Source organism: Staurois parvus, unplaced genomic scaffold (genome assembly GCF_062004578.1).
Source record: "Staurois parvus isolate SC_StPar_1 unplaced genomic scaffold, SC_StPar_1.0 ptg003397l, whole genome shotgun sequence".
NCBI lineage: Eukaryota > Metazoa > Chordata > Amphibia > Anura > Ranidae > Staurois > Staurois parvus.
Window position 1 is genome coordinate 4,739 of NW_028321193.1, and position 18,358 is coordinate 23,096.

The following is an 18,358-nucleotide window of genomic DNA, read 5'->3' on the forward strand; positions in this document are numbered from 1 at the left end:
ACTGCCACTGTCCGGCCGTTCATATACAACGGCAGGACAGGAGGTGGTTAAAACAAAAGCTTGAGCTACTGATCTCCCTAAACAACATTTTTTTTTTTTTTGCAAAGCAGACAGGACTAAAAATGTTTAAAAATTCGACTTTTTTTTTAGTCTTGACTATCATAGAGAAACATTTATATAAAGCCACTGTGCGGTATATTACCATTGAGCCAATCAGATTTCCTGGCACCCGATAATGGCAATCTCATCAATCACCTGTCTGAGCTGAGCCTGTAGCCTGTCCCTCTCTGCCTGCACGTGTCTCAGCTCGGTCTCCAGGCTCTCTCTGGCCACCTCGGTGTCTTGCAGTAGTTGTTGTCTCTTGGCGATCTCGGATCTCTGTTGCTCGTGTTCTATCTCACACACCTGCAGGTGCTGGCGGGCCGTCATGATCTCTCTCTCCAAATCCTGCACCATATCCCTCATAGACTCCGCCTCCTTCTCCTTCTGTGCAAGAAAACAAACATAATGAACCCTGCAGCAAAATCAATTCAGGTATCAATACTGTCTCTCTGTAATCAATAATCAATACATCATTGAATGTATTTTTATATGTAAAGCAGGCCATACATGGGTCGAATTCCAAACGAATTGTCGATCGAAAATTGAAACCATCGTTCCTTCTGTAATCCGATGGTGCCACCAATGATTTTGAAAATTGGTCGTTTTTCACGAATTTTCCAGCATGACAGATAAACGAAATGGGGAGGAACCACGAAAATGGGCCGGTGCCATTACCCCACTAACAGAGCGAAAATCAGCCGATTATTCTTAGGTCCAATTTTTGAACGAAAAAGCATTTAAAAATCGACCCATGTATGGCCGGCGTAAGTATCTGAATTGGACTTGATAGCAGTGCCTGCAGTCCCTGTATAACAGAGCTCAGACTGGAATAGGGAGAAGCAGCAAAGGAACCAATCAGTAGTGCTGCAGTCCTCGTGTGCTAAAAGGGAAGGTGGGAATATAGACCGCTGCATACTGGATGTCTGCTTTATAGTGTTACTGAACCCACAACAGTCCAATCAGTCTGTAGATGCAGTAAAGCGTGCTGGTTATACTCACTGTGGAGCCTAAGGGGTTAATCCTCCACATTGTGTAAAAAGGCTGTTGGATCCTGTCTTCTCTGATCCTCCCCTTCTTCTACTGTCCCCAATCCATCTGCTGACAGAACAGAGCCTTGGAGGCAAGCTGCACATACTCACTCTGGTGTGTATTTCCAGAGCTTTTTTTTTTTTTTTTTTCTTGGGAGGGTGCATGTGATCGGCACAGGGTCAATCAGCACTGTCCAGAGGGTCAAGGGTCATGCAGCCTCATAGGACAATCAGCTGAGAATGAAAACTCCTCCTACATGCTTTAACCAAAGCTCTGCTGGACACTGATAAAAGTCACAAGACAGCTATATACTGCTGATGAGAAAAGGTATGTAGCAGTCTATATTTATTAAAATAATTCCATTTCCATGTTTTGTGGGAGACCAGATATAGTGAATGCGGGGTCCGGGGAGAGCGGATATAGTGAATGCGGGGTCCGGGGAGAGCGGATATAGTGAATGCGGGGTCCGGGGAGAGCGGAAATAGTGAATGCGGGGTCGGGGGAGAGCGGATATAGTGAATGCGGGGTCCGGGGAGAGCAGATATAGTGAATGCAGGGTCCGGGGAGAGCGGATATAGTGAATGCGGGGTCCGGGGAGAGCGGATATAGTGAATGCGGGGTCCGGGGAGAGCGGATATAGTGAATGCGGGGTCCGGGGAGAGCGGATATAGTGAATGCGGGGTCCTGGGAGAGCGGATATAGTGAATGTGGGGTCGGGGGAGAGCGGATATAGTGAATGCGGGGTCCGGGGAGAGTGGATATAGTGAATGCAGGGTCCGGGGAGAGTGGATATAGTGAACGCGGGGTCCGGGGAGAGTGGATATAGTGAACGCGGGGTCCGGGGAGAGCGGATATAGTGAACGCGGGGTCCGGGGAGAGCGGACATAGTGAATGCGGGGTCCGGGGAGAGCGGACATAGTGAATGCGGGGTCCGGGGAGAGCGGATATAGTGAATGCGGGGTCCGGGGAGAGCGGATATAGTGAACGCGGGGTCCTGGGAGAGCGGATATAGTGAATGCGGGGTCCTGGGAGAGCGGATATAGTGAACGTGGGGTCGGGGGAGAGCGGATATAGTGAACGCGGGGTCCGGGGAGAGTGGATATAGTGAACGCGGGGTCCGGGGAGAGTGGATATAGTGAACGCGGGGTCCGGGGAGAGTGGATATAGTGAACGCGGGGTCCGGGGAGAGTGGATATAGTGAACGCGGGGTCCGGGGAGAGCGGACATAGTGAATGCGGGGTCCGGGGAGAGCGGATATAGTGAACGCGGGGTCCGGGGAGAGCGGATATAGTGAACGCGGGGTCCGGGGAGACTGGATATAGTGAACGCGGGGTCCGGGGAGAGCGGATATAGTGAAAGCGGGGGTCCGGGGAGACTGGATATAGTGAATGCGGGGTCCGGGGAGAGCAGATATAGTGAACGCGGGGTCCGGGGAGAGCGGATATAGTGAACGCGGGGTCCGGGGAGACTGGATATAGTGAATGCGGGGTCCGGGGAGACTGGATATAGTGAATGCGGGGTCCGGGGAGACTGGATATAGTGAACGCGGGGTCCGGGGAGAGCGGATATAGTGAATGCGGAGTCCGGGGAGAGCAGATATAGTGAATGTCGGGTCCTGGGTTTAGTAACACTTTAACTGCAGTGAAGATCGGATGTCCTTCCCTGCCAGAAAAGACTGTGCTATGTGGCGGAGCTGCGAAACTCTCATTACTGGATGGCAAGAAATATAAATCCTTTACAAGTGTAAGTATTTCACGTATTGCCTGAAGTTAAGCTTTGAGCTATTTCTGTAACTTTAACTGGAATACTATTTATTGTCACTTTTATGTCTGATATGTTGGAATACATAATTTATGACTTTGGTTCATATCCATAACAAGCAGAAATAAAGTTTCTATCACACATGTACCTACAAAATATAAAAACAAAGTCTATAGATTCTTTTTTGGCTGTGTTTTGACTAAAAATGAGGATTTACATGCATTTTCTTTTAATATGGTTAGGATAAAAATAAAGATTTTTTTTTAAGTTAGGTAAATGCATGGACACATTTTTTGTCTTTTCATTTTAAGCCAGAAGGTGGTGCTCTGACCTGCTTTTCACATGTTTTCCAAGTAATCCTTATGGCTCGGTTTGCACCCGTTTAGTCTCTGAAAATCAATCTTCTGTGTGCATTATGGGGCATTGGCAGCTCACTCGAAATGCAACAGTACAATGAATATGTGAATAAGCCTTTAAGCCGGCTATAGGAGGTTCAAATCTCAGCCAGTTTAGCAGGGACCGGCCGAGATTCTAACCACCTATGGGCAGGCTGAATGTATCAATCAACTTGGGTACAACCAGCCTGTCGGATTTTACATATGATTACTGCTAGTGACTATTATGGCTGCTAGCGGTAATCGCTGTGGTCTCCCGGCAGGGACGGCTCCGCAGGAGGGATTCCCCCATCGACACTGACTGTGTTGGTGGTGGAATTGAGCGATTTTCTTTCCTGCAACCCGTGGTTGTCAGAAAGAAAAATCGCTCTATGACTGGCTTTAAGTGTTTAACATTTTATTGCATTGAATTGATGGCTTGGAATGATGTACTTGTTGCAGCAGGCTGTTCAATTCCACTTTATCCAATGACAACGCTTGATTTAGGTCAGCCATCTTGGTCACGGCATCTTGAAGGTCTTCTACATCTTTCTTCTGACGGTTTTGCTCCACAAGTAGATCAGCCATCCTCTTTTCTGCCTGAAGAACACAAAAGGGTCACCTTAGTGCTAGACATTTAAAGCTGAAATCCAGCCAGAGATTAAAAAAAAAAAAAAAACAGCTATTGTTTACCTCTTTAGTTGCTTCCCTCTAGGGCAGCGTTTCTCAACCTTTTCTAAGTCAAGGCACCCTTTAAAATGATGGACAGTCCCGAGGCACCCTTTAAAATGATGGACAGTCCCAAGGCACCCTTTAAAATGATGGACGGTCCCGAGGCACCCTTTAAAATGATGGACAGTCCCAAGGCACCCTTTAAAATGATGGACGGTCCAGAGGTACCCTTTAAAATGATGGACGGTCCCGAGGCACCCTTTAAAATGATGGACGGTCCCGAGGCACCCTTTAAAATGATGGACGGTCCCGAGGCACCCTTTAAAATGATGGACGGTCCCGAGGCACCCTTTAAAATGATGGACGGTCCCGAGGCACCCTTTAAAATGATGGACAGTCCCGAGGCACCCTTTAAAATGATGGACGGTCCAGAGGTACCCTTTAAAATGATGGACGGTCCCGAGGCACCCTTTAAAATGATGGACGGTCCAGAGGTACCCTTTAAAATGATGGACGGTCCCGAGGCACCCTTTAAAATGATGGACGGTCCCGAGGCACCCTTTAAAATGATGGACGGTCCAGAGGCACCCTTTAAAATGATGGACAGTCCCAAGGCACCCTTTAAAATGATGGACGGTCCAGAGGTACCCTTTAAAATGATGGACGGTCCCGACGCACCCTTTAAAATGATGGACGGTCCCGAGGCACCCTTTAAAATGATGGACAGTCCCGAGGCACCCTTTAAAATGATGGACGGTCCAGAGGTACCCTTTAAAATGATGGACGGTCCCGAGGCACCCTTTAAAATGATGGACGGTCCAGAGGCACCCTTTAAAATGATGGACAGTCCCAAGGCACCCTTTAAAATGATGGACGGTCCAGAGGTACCCTTTAAAATGATGGACGGTCCCGAGGCACCCTTTAAAATGATGGACGGTCCCGAGGCACCCTTTAAAATGATGGACAGTCCCGAGGCATCCTTTAAAATGATGGACGGTCCCGAGGCACCCTTTAAAATGATGGACGGTCCCGAGGCACCCTTTAAAATGATGGACGGTCCCGAGGCACCCTTTAAAATGATGGACAGTCCCGAGGCACCCTTTAAAATGATGGACAGTCCCGAGGCACCCTTTAAAATGATGGACGGTCCCGAGGCACCCTTTAAAATGATGGACGGTCCCGAGGCACCCTTTAAAATGATGGACGGTCCTGAGGCATCCTTTAAAATGATGGACAGTCCCGAGGCACCCTTTAAAATGATGGACGGTCCCGAGGCACCCTTTAAAATGATGGACGGTCCAGAGGCACCCTTTAAAATGATGGACGGTCCCGAGGCACCCTTTAAAATGATGGACGGTCCCGAGGCACCCTTTAAAATGATGGACGGTCCCGAGGCACCCTTTAAAATGATGGACGGTCCAGAGGCACCCTTTAAAATGATGGACGGTCCAGAGGCACCCTTTAAATTGATGAACGGTCCCTAAACATCCTGCATCCCAGTCCTTTTGATCTTCAGAGCTGCAAAGTGGGAGTTTAGCTCTGGTAACACCCACTGCCCAATGCTGTAAAGCCAAACAAAAAGCGCACCAACCTTGCGCATTACCTCAGTAAAATGTGATTTTATTGAATTTAAAATATACTCCAAAACAGAGAAGTATAACAAGCGTATAAAATCCTTAGCGAGACTCAAGGCGTAGGAGACCAGCGCGAGTCTCATCACGAGGGAAGATTCTCAAAGTCAGGCTGATGAAGAAGGGACTCCCTTCGAAACATTGCCTCCAGCATTGCTCCTGTTTCTTCTTGCTGGAGGCGGCCATTTTTCAGAAGCCCAGAGCCCCTGAGCAGTACTAAATCTTTACACCGTCAGCAGATTGACCTCTAGATTTTTGGCACAGCACAGGTGTCCTACATGTGTGGATGTTGCTGCGTTATATAGAACTATTAGAATTGTTTTTACATTTTAGAATGGGGTGCCTCAAAATTGTCCATCATTTTAAAGGGTGCCTCGGGACTGTCCATCATTTTAAAGGGTGCCTCGGGACTGTCCATCATTTTAAAAGGTGCCTCGGGACTGTCCATCATTTTAAAGGGTGCCTCGGGACTGTCCATCATTTTAAAGGGTCTAGAGGTCAATCTGCTGACGGTGTAAAGATTTAGTACTGCTCAGGGGCTCTGGGCTTCTGAAAAATGGCCGCCTCCAGCAAGAAGAAACAGGAGCAATGCTGGAGGCAATGTTTCGAAGGGAGTCCCTTCTTCATGAGCCTGACTTTGAGAATTTTCCCTCGTGATGAGACTCGCGCTGGTCTCCTACGCCTTGAGTCTCGCTAAGGATTTTATACGCTTGTTATACTTCTCGGTTTTGGAGTATATTTTAAATTCAATAAAATCACATTTTACTGAGGTAATGCGCAAGGTTGGTGCGCTTTTTGTTTGGCTTTACAGCATTGGGCAGTGGGTGTTACCAGAGCTAAACTGCCACTTTGCAGCTCTGAAGATCAAAAGGACTGGGATGCAGGATGTTTAGGGACCTTGGAATAAGTAAAGTATATATATATGGGCCGTACAAAGGTTTACCTATTTTACATATAATCAATATATTCCTGAACAGCAGGTTGAGGGGGTTAAACAATAATGTTTTTTCCTGGCCGGAGTTCCTCTTTAACCACTTCAAGTCCGGACACTTTCCCCCCCTTCCAGTCCGGACACTTTCCCCCCCCTTCCAGTCCGGACACTTTCCCCCCCTTCCAGTCCGGACACTTTCCCCCCCCTTCCAGTCCGGACACTTTCCCCCCCCTTCCAGTCCGGACACTTTCCCCCCCTTCCAGTCCGGACACTTTCCCCCCCCTTCCAGTCCGGACACTTTCCCCCCCCTTCCAGTCCGGACACTTTCCCCCCCCTTCCAGTCCGGACACTTTCCCCCCCCTTCCAGTCCGGACACTTTCCCCCCCCCTTCCAGTCCGGACACTTTCACCCCCTTCCAGTCCGAACACTTTCCCCCCCTTCCAGTCCGGACACTTTCCCCCCCTTCCAGTCCGGACACTTTCACCCCCTTCCAGTCCGGACACTTTCACCCCCTTCCAGTCCGGACACTTTCCCCCCCCTTCCAGGCCGGACACTTTCCCCCCCCCCCTTCCAGTCCGGACACTTTCCCCCCCTTCCTGCCCAGGCCAATTTTCAGCTTTCAGCGCTATCACACTTTGAATGACAATTGCGCGGTCATGCAACACTGTACCCATATGAATCTTTTAGCATTTTTTTGAGACAGATAAAACTTTATTTTGGTGGTATTTATTCACCGCTGGGATTTTTTTTTGCTATGTAAATGAAAAAGTCCAAACATTTTGAAAAAAGTGTTTTTCTTATAAAATTTTGCAAATAAATAATATTTCATCATAAATCTTGGCCAAAATGTATTCCATTATCTTTTTAGTAAAAAAAAAAAAAAATAACCCAAATTCATTTAGAACAAAAAATAAATTTTTTTAACTTTTTTTTTTACATTTTATTTTTTTTTTTAGATTATTTATGGGTTTTTTTTTTTTTTTTTTTTTACATACTGTCACCCTAGCAGTACAGTGTCCACCATGGTGGCACGTAACTACTTTGTGGGTGGTGCTGAAGATTTTTTTTTTTTTACACCCATAAATGCTGTAAAGCGATCATTTCTCCTTCTCTCTGGCTGCATTCTTGCAATCATTGAGAAATACTGTGAGCAGTGATTGGTCACAGCTTGTCACATGGTACAAGGCTGTTGTGAATAGCCCTGTACCATGTGATTTCTGTGATCATTCATAGATTTCACACGCAGTAAGCAATGATGTCAGAAGTGACATCTTGCTTACTACTCTGCATGTGATCACTGATTGGCTAATCAGTGATCACATGATCGACCTCGCACAGAGGTCCCGTACGCCGATCAGTGTTCCACTGTGTCCGGAGGACACAGCGGACACTGGATTGCGGTGCTGTGCGCTCCCATGTAGCGTGCCAATCAGGGGGCTGGGGGGCCATTATAAACATCCACCCGACCCTGCACTGCCACCGTCTGCTGTTTATATACAATGGCGGGAAAGGAGGTTAAAAATAATCTATACATTCTGAACAGCAGGTGGAGGGGTTAAACAATTTTTTTTCCTGGCTGGTTCACAATCTGTGCAGGTGGTGCCGCTGTGGATCCGCACGAAAATCCGTGCAGCCGCACCACCCGCACAGAGGAATGCGGTGCCCGCGGGCGGGTGCCATTTGTTCTAATGGCACGCCGCCCACACTGGAAACGCACCGTACTGGGAACCTCAGCTGCGTTTTCCAAAGAAGTTCTGGGACTTCTTTCCCTGCGTGTCATTTGAATGGACTCCCATGCCCGAGCAAAACGCGGCCCTCAAGGCCACACAGATGTGAACCGGGGTTTGGGTGGCAATACACTGAGGCATTCAGTCACCAATGATGAAGGACTTGGAGGACCCACCCTTCTATTGATATGCACATCTAATAATCAGAAGACTCTGAGCGATCTTAGAATCAGTGATCAAGTGCTCGGCCACGGCTCGTCCTCTGTGCTCATCAACAGGTAATGCACTTTGAACAAAAATTTCCAACCCACCAACAGTCCCCAAGGTCTTCCAAACCCACAGTGAGCAAAGTTAGCAAGAATACCCCAAAACCATGTTGTGTGATGGTCACCACCTCCTCAAATGAAATCTTTCTAAACTGAGCTGGTAATACCCCCCCCCCATCACTTTTCCATCAAGATCAATATTACAACTATCAGTCCATCCCCTCATGCCAGGGGTACTTGCTGTAATCCAAGACTCTGGACTGTCCTTTAGCCCCAAATCCAATCGCTGACAAAAAGCTTGTAGACTTCACCTTTGTAACATCTCTAACATTTGCTGCTTTTTAGCGAATTAACCACCAAGAACCTCATTCACTCCCTTGTTATCTCTCACTTGACTATTGCAGCTCCCTCCTCTAAGGCCTACCTCTACACAGGCTATCCTCCCTTCAGTCTATGCTGCTTCCAGACTCAACCACCTTACCGACCACTCATGTCCTCCACCCCTCTCAGGCCTACCTCTACACAGGCTATCCTCTCTTCAGTCTATGCTGCTTCCAGACTCATCCACCTTACCGACCACTCATGTCCTCCACCCCTCTTAGGCCTACCTCTACACAGGCTATCCTCCCTTCAGTCTATGCTGCTTCCAGACACCACCTTACCGACCACTCATGTCCTCCACCCCTCTCAGGCCTACCTCTACACAGGCTATCCTCTCTTCAGTCTATGCTGCCGCCAGACTCATCCACCTTACCGACCACTCATGTCCTCCACCCCTCTCAGGCCTATCTCTACACAGGCTATCCTCTCTTCAGTCTATGCTGCCGCCAGACGCATCACCTTACCGACCACTCATGTCCTCCACCCCTCTCAGACCTACCTCTACACAGGCTATCCTCTCTTCAGTCTATGCTGCTGCCAGACTCCTGCACCTTACCGACCACTCATGTCCTCCACCCCTCTCAGGCCTACCTCTACACAGGCTATACTCTCCTTCAGTCTATGCTGCCGCCAGACTCCTGCACCTTACCGACCACTCATGTCCTCCACCCCTCTCAGGCCTACCTCTACACAGGCTATACTCTCTTCAGTCTATGCTGCCGCCAGACTCCTGCACCTTATCGACCACTCATGTCCTCCACCTCTCTCTGCCAATCCCTCCTATTAGGCCTACTTCTACAAGGCTATCCTCCCTCAGTCTATGCTGCGCCAGACTTATGCACCTTACAGACCACTCATGTCCTCCACCCCTCTTAGGCCTACCTCTACACAGGCTATACTCCCTTCAGTCTATGCTGCTGCCAGACTCCTGCACCTTACTGACCACTCATGTCCTCCACCCCTCTCAGGCCTACCTCTACGCAGGCTATCCTCTCCTCAGTCTATGGTGCCGCCAGACTCCTGCACCTTACCGACCACTCATGTCCTCCACCCCTCTTTCCCAATCCCTCCTCTCAGGCCTACCTCTACACAGGCTATCCTCTCTTCAGTCTATGCTGCCACCAGACTCATGCACCTTACCGACCACTCATGTCCTCCACCCCTCTCTGCCAATCCCCTCCGCTAGCTTCCGATTTCACAGCGAATTAAATAAAAAATACTAGCAATATACAAAGCCATACACAACTTTGCTCCAAGCAACATCACCAATATTGTCTCCAAATATAACCCAAACCGTCTCTCCATTCCTCTCAAGAGTTCCTGTTCTCTAGCTCTCATCTCCTCCTCCATGCTCGTCTCCGGGACTTCTCCATAGCCGCTCCCATCCAATGGAACTCTCTACCCCAATCTGTCTGGCTATCTCCTATTCTAATGGCCTTTAGGAAATCCATGAAAAGTAATCTCTTCTGGAAAGCCAACCATACCTCCACCTAACAACTGAACTTTTAACTCCTCCATCAGGTCATCCCCCACAGTTATTACCTTTTGTACCACTTGCCCTACCCTATTAGATTGCAAGCTCTTATGAGCAGGACCCTCCTATTCCTCTCGTATTTTTTTGTATAGTAACTGTACTCTCTCCCTTTAGATTGTAAAGAGCTGCGCAAACTGTTGGTGCTTTATAAATCCTGTATAAGAATAATAATAATGGTCTCCATGCATGCACAGTCAGACTTGGTGATCTGAAGATACTCTTTCTGGGTTAGGCTACCTTGTGCAGGGCCTTCTGTAGACCAGCGTTTTCATCACGAGACAGATCAAACTCCAGACGAGTACGCAGTAGTTCTTCACGTAAAAACACAACATCGTGGAGAAGATCTGAGCGTTCTGACACAACAGCATCAAGTGACTGTTGGCTGTAAAGACGGGGTAGAAAAGAAAGAAGCGTTACAAACATGAAGACACGTTACGCAGCGCTTTACATATATATTGTACATTCACATCAGTCCCTAACCCTCAAGGGGCGTACAATCTAAGGTCCCTAACCCTCAAGGGGTGTACAATCTAAGGTCCCTAACCCTCAAGGGGTGTACAATCTAAGGTCGCTAACCCTCAAGGGGTGTACAATCTAAGGTCCCTAACTCACATTCATACATACACATACTAGGGACAATTTAGACAGGAGCCAATTCACCTACCAGCATGTCTTTGGAGATTTACAGACAAACAGCAAACCTGTGGGACTAGAGGCCAACATGGCCAACAACCACTGAGATCCAACTTGCTTCAAAATACCTGTATGGGGTTGTCTACACCAGCCTTTTTTAACCAGGGTGCCTTCAGGTATCTTCAGGGGTGCCTTGGCAAAATGTCTAAAAATTGCCCAAAAATTGTATACAAGCCAGCAGGTGGATCAAAAATTCCATTGTGCGCCATAACTTTGTAGCCAATGAAAAAAAATAAAATAAAACAATGTCGTCATCAGTTGACATGAAGGACATTGGGCACCTTCACAACATCTTCAGAGAGAGAAACTGAGGGAGAAGAGAAACAATGGAATACTAGCCAGTACCAGTGTGCAAGGCTGTATTTGCTGTGGAAGACTAAATCACCTCTGACATTGGGTGTCCTACATGTGCAGATGTTGCTGCGTTCTGTAAAACTATTCATTTACGTTTCCAAAATTTTGTAATGGTTGCCTCAAGATTATGCAGAAGTTTAAAAGGGTGCCTCGAAATTGTGCAGAATTTTAAAGGGTGCCTCGAAAATTGTGCAGAATTTTAAAGGGTGCCTCGAAAATTGTGCAGAATTTTAAAGGGTGCCTCGAAAATTGTGCAGAATTTTAAAGGGTGCCTCGAAATTGTGCAGAATTTTAAAGGGTGCCTCGAAATTGTGCAGAATTTTAAAGGGTGCCTCGAAATTTGTGCAGAATTTTAAAGGGTGCCTCGAAAATTGTGCAGAATTTTAAAGGGTGCCTCGAAATTGAGCAGAATTTTAAAGGGTGCCTCGAAATTTGTGCAGAATTTTAAAGGGTGTCTTGAAATTGAGCAGCATTTTAAAGGGTGCCTCGAAAGTGTGCAGAATTTTAAAGGGTACCTCAAAAATTGTGCAGAATTTTAAAGGGTGCCTCAAAAATTGTGCAGAATTTTAAAGGGTGCCTCGAAAATTGTGCAGAATTTTAAAGGGTGCCTCGAAAATTGTGCAGAATTTTAAAGGGTGCCTCGAAAATTGTGCAGAATTTTAAAGGGTGCCTCGAAATTTGTGCAGAATTTTAAAGGGTGCCTCGAAATTTGTGAAGAATTTTAAAGGGTGCCTTGAAATTGAGCAGCATTTTAAAGGGTGCCTCGAAAGTGTGCAGAATTTTAAAGGGTACCTCAAAAATTGTGCAGAATTTTAAAGGGTGCCTCGAAAATTGTGCAGAATTTTAAAGGGTGCCTCGAAAATTGTGCAGAATTTTAAAGGGTGCCTTGAAATTGTGCAGAATTTTAAAGGGTGCCTCGAAATTGAGCAGAATTTTAAAGGGTGCCTTGACTGAAAAAAGATTGAGAAACTCTGGTCTACACTACACATACTATAAGAGCAAATGTTTGCAGACACCTGGCCATCACAATGATATGAGCTTGTTGGACATCCCATTCCAAAACCATGGGCATTAGAATGAAGTTGGTCCCTCTTTATAGCTACAACAGTTTCCCCTCTCCTGGAAGACTTTCTACAAGATTTTGTAGGGTATCTGTGGGAATTTGCGCCCGTTTGTGAGGTCAGGATGGGAAGACCTGACTCACAATCAGTAATGCTATTCATTCCTAGGAGATAATACAATTTTATTTGCAGAGGTCTACCAGGAGGTGAAGTCACAGTTTGTAAGGCTGAGGTCAGGCCTCAATGGAGACCACTTGAGTTCCTCCACACCAAGTTTCCCCTGTCCTGGTAGACTTTCTACAAGATTTTGGAGGCAGTCTGCTGGAATTTGCGCCTGTTTGTGAAGTCAGGTAGAAGTTGGATGGGAAGACCTGGCTCACAATCAGTATTGCTATTCATTCCTAGGAGATAATACAATTTTATTTGCAGAGGTCACCCAGGAGGTGAAGTCATAGTTTGTAAGGCTGAGGTCAGGCCTCAATGGAGGCAACTTGAGTTCCTCCACACCAAGCTGGTCAAACCATGTCTTTATGGAGCTGGTTTTGTGCACAGGGGCATTATTACGGAGCTGCCCAGCACCCACCAGTTTGTGGCTATAACATCCTCCATTCTTTTGGGAAGTCTTCCCACAAAACCTTGGATTGTGTTTGAGAATTTGCACCCAGTTATTCATTACAGCATTTGTGAGGTTAGGTGGTGATGTTGCATGAGGAGACCTGATTCAGCATTGGCATCCCAATTCATCCCAAACAAGTTCAGTTGGGTTGAGGTCAGAGTTTTGTGCAGGATATTTCCTTTACACCAAACTGGTCAAACGAAGCTGGTCCAAGCATGTCTTTATGGAGCTGGTTTTGTGCACAGGGGCATTATTATGGAGTTGCCCCGCACCCACCAGTTTGTGGCTATAACATCCTCCATTCTTCTGTGAAGTCTTCTCACAAAACCTTGGATTATGTTTGAGAATTTGCACCAACTTATTCATTACAGCATTTGTGAGGTTAGGTGCTGATATTGGATGAGAAGACCTGGCTCAGCATTGGCATCCCAATCCATCCCAGAGACGATCAGTAGGGTTGAGGTCAGTTTTGTGCAGGACATTTCCTCCACACCAAACTGGTCAAATCATATCCTCATGGAGCTGACTTTGTACAAAGGAGCACAGTCATGCTGGAACAGAAAAGGGCCGTCACCAAACGGTTACCACAAGGTTGGAAGAGCAAAATTGTCTTCGTATACTGTGGTGTCCTAAAAGTGTCCTTCACTGGAGACACCTGAACTCAAAAATGTCCACATACTTTTGGCCATAAAAATTAGGTTTGATGGCCAGGCCCCTACATACTTTTTGGCCTATTTAGTGTATATACAGTATGTTCACAGTTTTGCCTGGAAAGAATTTGTAATTCTATACTCCCTGAAATTTGAACATATTTACCATGTAGGTCCGGAATAGGCAAATCATCTTCCTGTTTCAGCAGTTCACCATCCAATATTATCTATCTACCTTTTGCACTGGATGGTGTTTAGCCAATTTCCTTGAGTTCCACTTAAAGGAGAAGTTCACCTTTTGACCAAACATAATAAATGCACATTCTACCAAAGCGCCATGGTAGTTCATTGACAACTACAAGCCGACAGCTGCTATGGCTGTTGGGACTTGTAGTTCATTCATTCACAGAACTCTGATAAGAAAAATCAATGGACCAGAGCACCGTGGTAGTCCATCGTTAAATACAAGCCGACAGCTGCTATGGCTGTTGGGACTTGTAGTTCATTGATTCTTCTTGTCAGAGTTCTCTGAATGAATGAACTACAAGTCCCAACAGCCATAGCAGCTGTTGGCTTGTAATTCTCGAACTACCATGGCACTGTGGAGCGCCGTGGTAGTTCATTGGTTCTTCTTGTCAGAGTTCTGTGAATGAATGAACTACCACAGCGCCATGGCAGTTCATTGAGAACTACAAGTCGACAGCTGCTATGGCTGTTGGGACTTGTAGTTCATTCATTCACAGAACTCTGACAAGAAGAATCAATGGACTACCACAGCACTCCAGAGCACCGTAGTAGTTCATTGAGAAATACAAGCCGACAGTTGCTATGGCTGTTGGGACTTGTAGTTCATTGATTCTTCTTGTCAGAGTTCTGTGAATGAATGAACTACCACAGCGCCATGGCAGTTCATCGAGAACTACAAGTCAACAGCTGCTATGTCTGTTGGGACTTGTAGTTCATTTGTTCACAGAACTCGGACAAGAAGAATCAATGAACTACCACGGCACTCCAGAGCACCGTGGCAGTTCATTGAGAACTACAAGCCGACAGCTGCTATGGCTGTTGGGACTTGTAGTTCATTCATTCACAGAACTCTGAAAAGAAGAATCAATGGACTACCATGGCACTCCACAGCACTATGGTAGTTCATTGAGAACTACAAGTCGACAGCTGCTATGGCTGTTGGTACTTGTAGTTCATTCATTCACAGAACTCTGACAAGAAGAATCAATGGACTACCACGGCACTCCAGAGCACCGTGGTAGTTCATCGTTAAATACAAGCCGACAGTTGCTATGGCTGTTGGGACTTGTAGTTCATTGATTCTTCTTGTCAGAGTTCTGGCCATAGCAGCTGTCGGCTTGTAGTTCTCGAACTACCATGGCACTGTGGAGCGCCGTGGTAGTTCATTGGTTCTTCTTGTCAGAGTTCTGTGAATGAATGAACTACCACAGCACCATGGCAGTTCATCGAGAACTACAAGTCGACAGCTGCTATGTCTGTTGGGACTTGTAGTTCATTCGTTCACAGAACTCTGACAAGAAGAATCAATGAACTACCACAGCGCTCCACAGCACTATGGTAGTTCATTGAGAACTACAAGCCGACAGCTGCTATGGCTGTTGGGAGTTACAGTTCATTCATTCACAGAACTCTGACAAGATCAATGAACTACCACGGCGCTCCACAGCACCATGGTAGTTCATTGAGAACTACAAGCTGACACTTCTGGGCAAACTGATGTATTATCTGACAGAAATGCAGGGGTGCCAGGATTTCTGGCCATGACTGTATAATGGTTTGGGGGTTTTATGTAATTTTCAGGCCTAAATTGATCTTTTAAACGCGTGTGCAAAATATGTAAAAACCGCTCTGGCAGCAAATGGGTTAAATCTCTCAAGTCATTTTATACAATGCTAAATGTAAACCCAGAAGTTTGATCCTCCTTTCCAGGATCAAATAATTGATTTTACACACGTAATGCAGAACAACCGGGCAAAAGTCGCTTTGGAAGAGAGTGGCAGGTAAAGATAAACAGTGAATGCAGCTGAATGGTAAGAATGAACTGTAGTTCATTGCAGTACTTACTGGCTTTCTTGCAGCTCTTGCTTCATGTGATGTAAGCGAGACGTCTCCTCCGCGTCACACTCCTTCAGACGTGACCTTAGAGACTCCACCTCCAGAGAGCAACCGTCCAACTGCGATCTGACGGAAAGCAACTCTTGCTGTAGCTCATCAGTATGGGCCTTGCTTGACTCAGATTTATGTAAAGACGACTCCAGTTTTAACTTCAGCAAATTTGCTTCCTGCTCCGACACCTCCAACCGGGACCTCACCGAAATCACTTCCTGTTCCGATGCTTCAGCTAGGGATGTCAGGGATTTAACTTCCAGTTTTGATAGCTCCAACTGTGACTTCAAGGAATCGAACTCTTCTTTTTCAACAGGTAGCTGTAATACTTTCTTCTCTTTGGGTGAATGATCCCTAGGTGGCCTGACCAAGCTCCCATCCTGTGCCACTGCTGAGCTCATTCTGTGAGATCGAGCCTCTAGTTCTTGTTCTTTTTCCAGCTCCAACCTCAATGAGCTTGCTTCCTGCTTTGCTTCTTCAAGGTTTGACCTCATCAAGCTTGTTTCATGTTCAGTTGTCCGAAGCTGGGACTTCATCGTGTTTATTTCCTGCTCTGCTTCTTCAAGTTGTGCCCTCATAAAGCTAGCTTCTTCATTAACGGTTTCTAATTGTGACCTCATCAAGCTTGTTTCTTGGTCAGTTGTCCGAAGCTGGGACTTCATCGTGTTTATTTCCTGCTCTGCTTCTTCAAGTTGTGCCCTCATAAAGCTAGCTTCTTCATTAACGTTTTCTAATTGCGACCTCATCAAGCTTGAATTCTGTTCTGAGGCCCCTAGTTGTGTCTTAAGCAAGGACACTTCCTGTCCTGATGCCTCCAGTTGTGATCTCAACAAGTCCACTTCCTGTCCTGATGCCTCCAGTTGTGATCTCAACAAGTCCACTTGCTGTCCTGATGCCTCCAGTTGTGATCTCAACAAGTCCACTTCCTCTCCTGAGGTCTCCAAGTTTGACCTCAGCAAGCTCGCTTCCTGTTCTGCAGTCCTGAGTCGAGATCTAAGTGCTGTAAGCTCAATTCCCAAGGTCTCCACGTGTGACCTGTCCATCTCATGTTCAGATGACTCCATTTCTAATCTGGTGGATTTCTCTTTGGGTCTAGAAGTCTCAAATGACGACTCAACGACATTGGTTGCCATCTCCGTATCTGTGGTATACTCCTGCTCTGCTTCCTCCACTGACTTCACCCCATGGTCCCATCTCACTAGGATATAGTTTGGAGGTTCTGGCGCTCTGTGTGGCTCCTGCAGCCTCCATGAGATGAAGGAGGAACACGAGGTTTGGAGGAGGCAAGAACATCTTGTCCAATCAGCTCGCAGGGCAGATAAATCTCTGTCAGGATTAAAAATCACAGTTACCTTCTAAAATTAAGTAACAGCATCCGAAAAAAAAAAAAAAAGTCTAAACGCAATGGTTGCTGATGTGTAGGCCTTGTGGTATGTGTCCTCACTGTGAGCGATTGTTAGGAAGCTATTGAGAAGCTAAGGAAAGTACTGGAGAAAACATGACTAAAAAAAGGGATACTGATTAGGGGTCCAGCAGACATTCTACAAAAAAATATTTTATAAAAAAATAAATGCAACAATATGGCTGATGTCTTGTAATTTACACTATAAATTCGGTAAGTTTGGAGCAAAACTTTTTTAACAAAGATATTTAGACAATAAAAAGTATCATTTTATTGTTAGTTTTGCTCCAAGTTTGGCAGCCAAATAGTCCAAATATATATTTACAGGCGTACCTCGGTTTACGAATTTAATGCGTTCTCCGAGACGTTCTGTATTGCCTAAAATTTGTAAACCGAAACGTGGTTTTCCATAGGAATGCATTGAAAACCAATTAATCCGTTCCGGACGTCAGAAAAAAGAATCTTTTATTTGTTCAATACTCTTTATAAAGTGCACTTTTTAGGCATAAATACTGTACAGGGACATGATTAAAAATTAATTTGTAAATGCATTGAAAACCAATTAATCAGTTCCGGAAGTGAGAAAAAAGTTAAATTAAAAATGTTATCTGTTCAAAACTCTTTATAAAGTGCACTTTAAAAGGCATAAAGGGACATAATTAAAAGGGTCTGAAAAAAGTAGGAAAAGGAATGCATTGAAAACCAATTAATCCGTTCTGGAGGTCAGAAAAAAGTGAAGAAAAAAAAAAAGTCTTTTATCTGTTCAAAACTCTTTATAAAGTGCACTTTAAAGGCATAAATACTGTGCAGGGACACAATTAAAAATTAATTTGTAAATGCATTGAAAACCAATTAATCTGTTCCGGAGGTCAGAAAAAAGTCAAAGTTTTATCTGTATAAAGTGCACTTTAAAAGGCATAAATACTATTCAGGGACATGATTATGCTTCGTATTGCGAAAAAAATTTGTAAATACATTGAAAACCAATTAAGTCCGTTCCGAAGGTCAGAAAAAAGTCAAAAAAAGTCTTTTATCTGTTCA

The 18,358-nt window shown here is 45.7% G+C and overlaps 1 protein-coding gene across 1 annotated transcript; it reads right to left on the reverse strand.

Annotated features, from left to right (window-relative positions):
* Positions 1–213: 213 nt before the first annotated feature.
* LOC149428216 (uncharacterized) lies at positions 214–17,233 on the reverse strand. The gene is made up of 4 exons (XM_089667590.1): positions 15,874–17,233; positions 10,646–10,790; positions 3,720–3,866; positions 214–486 (listed from the first exon to the last, which is right to left on the reverse strand). The coding sequence occupies exons 1-4, from the start codon at positions 17,046–17,048 to the stop codon at positions 214–216; spliced, it is 1,740 nt and encodes a 579-aa protein (XP_089523716.1). The 5' UTR covers positions 17,049–17,233.
* Positions 17,234–18,358: the final 1,125 nt, after the last annotated feature.

Excerpts from the sequence above, each read along its gene's own strand:
- LOC149428216 (XM_089667590.1), bottom strand. The coding sequence starts at position 17,048 with ATGGCAACCAATGTCGTTGAGTCGTCATTTGAGACTTCTAGACCCAAA. Across the intron at positions 10,791-15,873 it reads CAAGAGCTGCAAGAAAGCCA|CCAACAGTCACTTGATGCTG; the intron begins GTAAGTACTGCA and ends CCGTCTTTACAG. Across the intron at positions 3,867-10,645 it reads TACAGAAGGCCCTGCACAAG|GCAGAAAAGAGGATGGCTGA; the intron begins GTAGCCTAACCC and ends TGTGTTCTTCAG.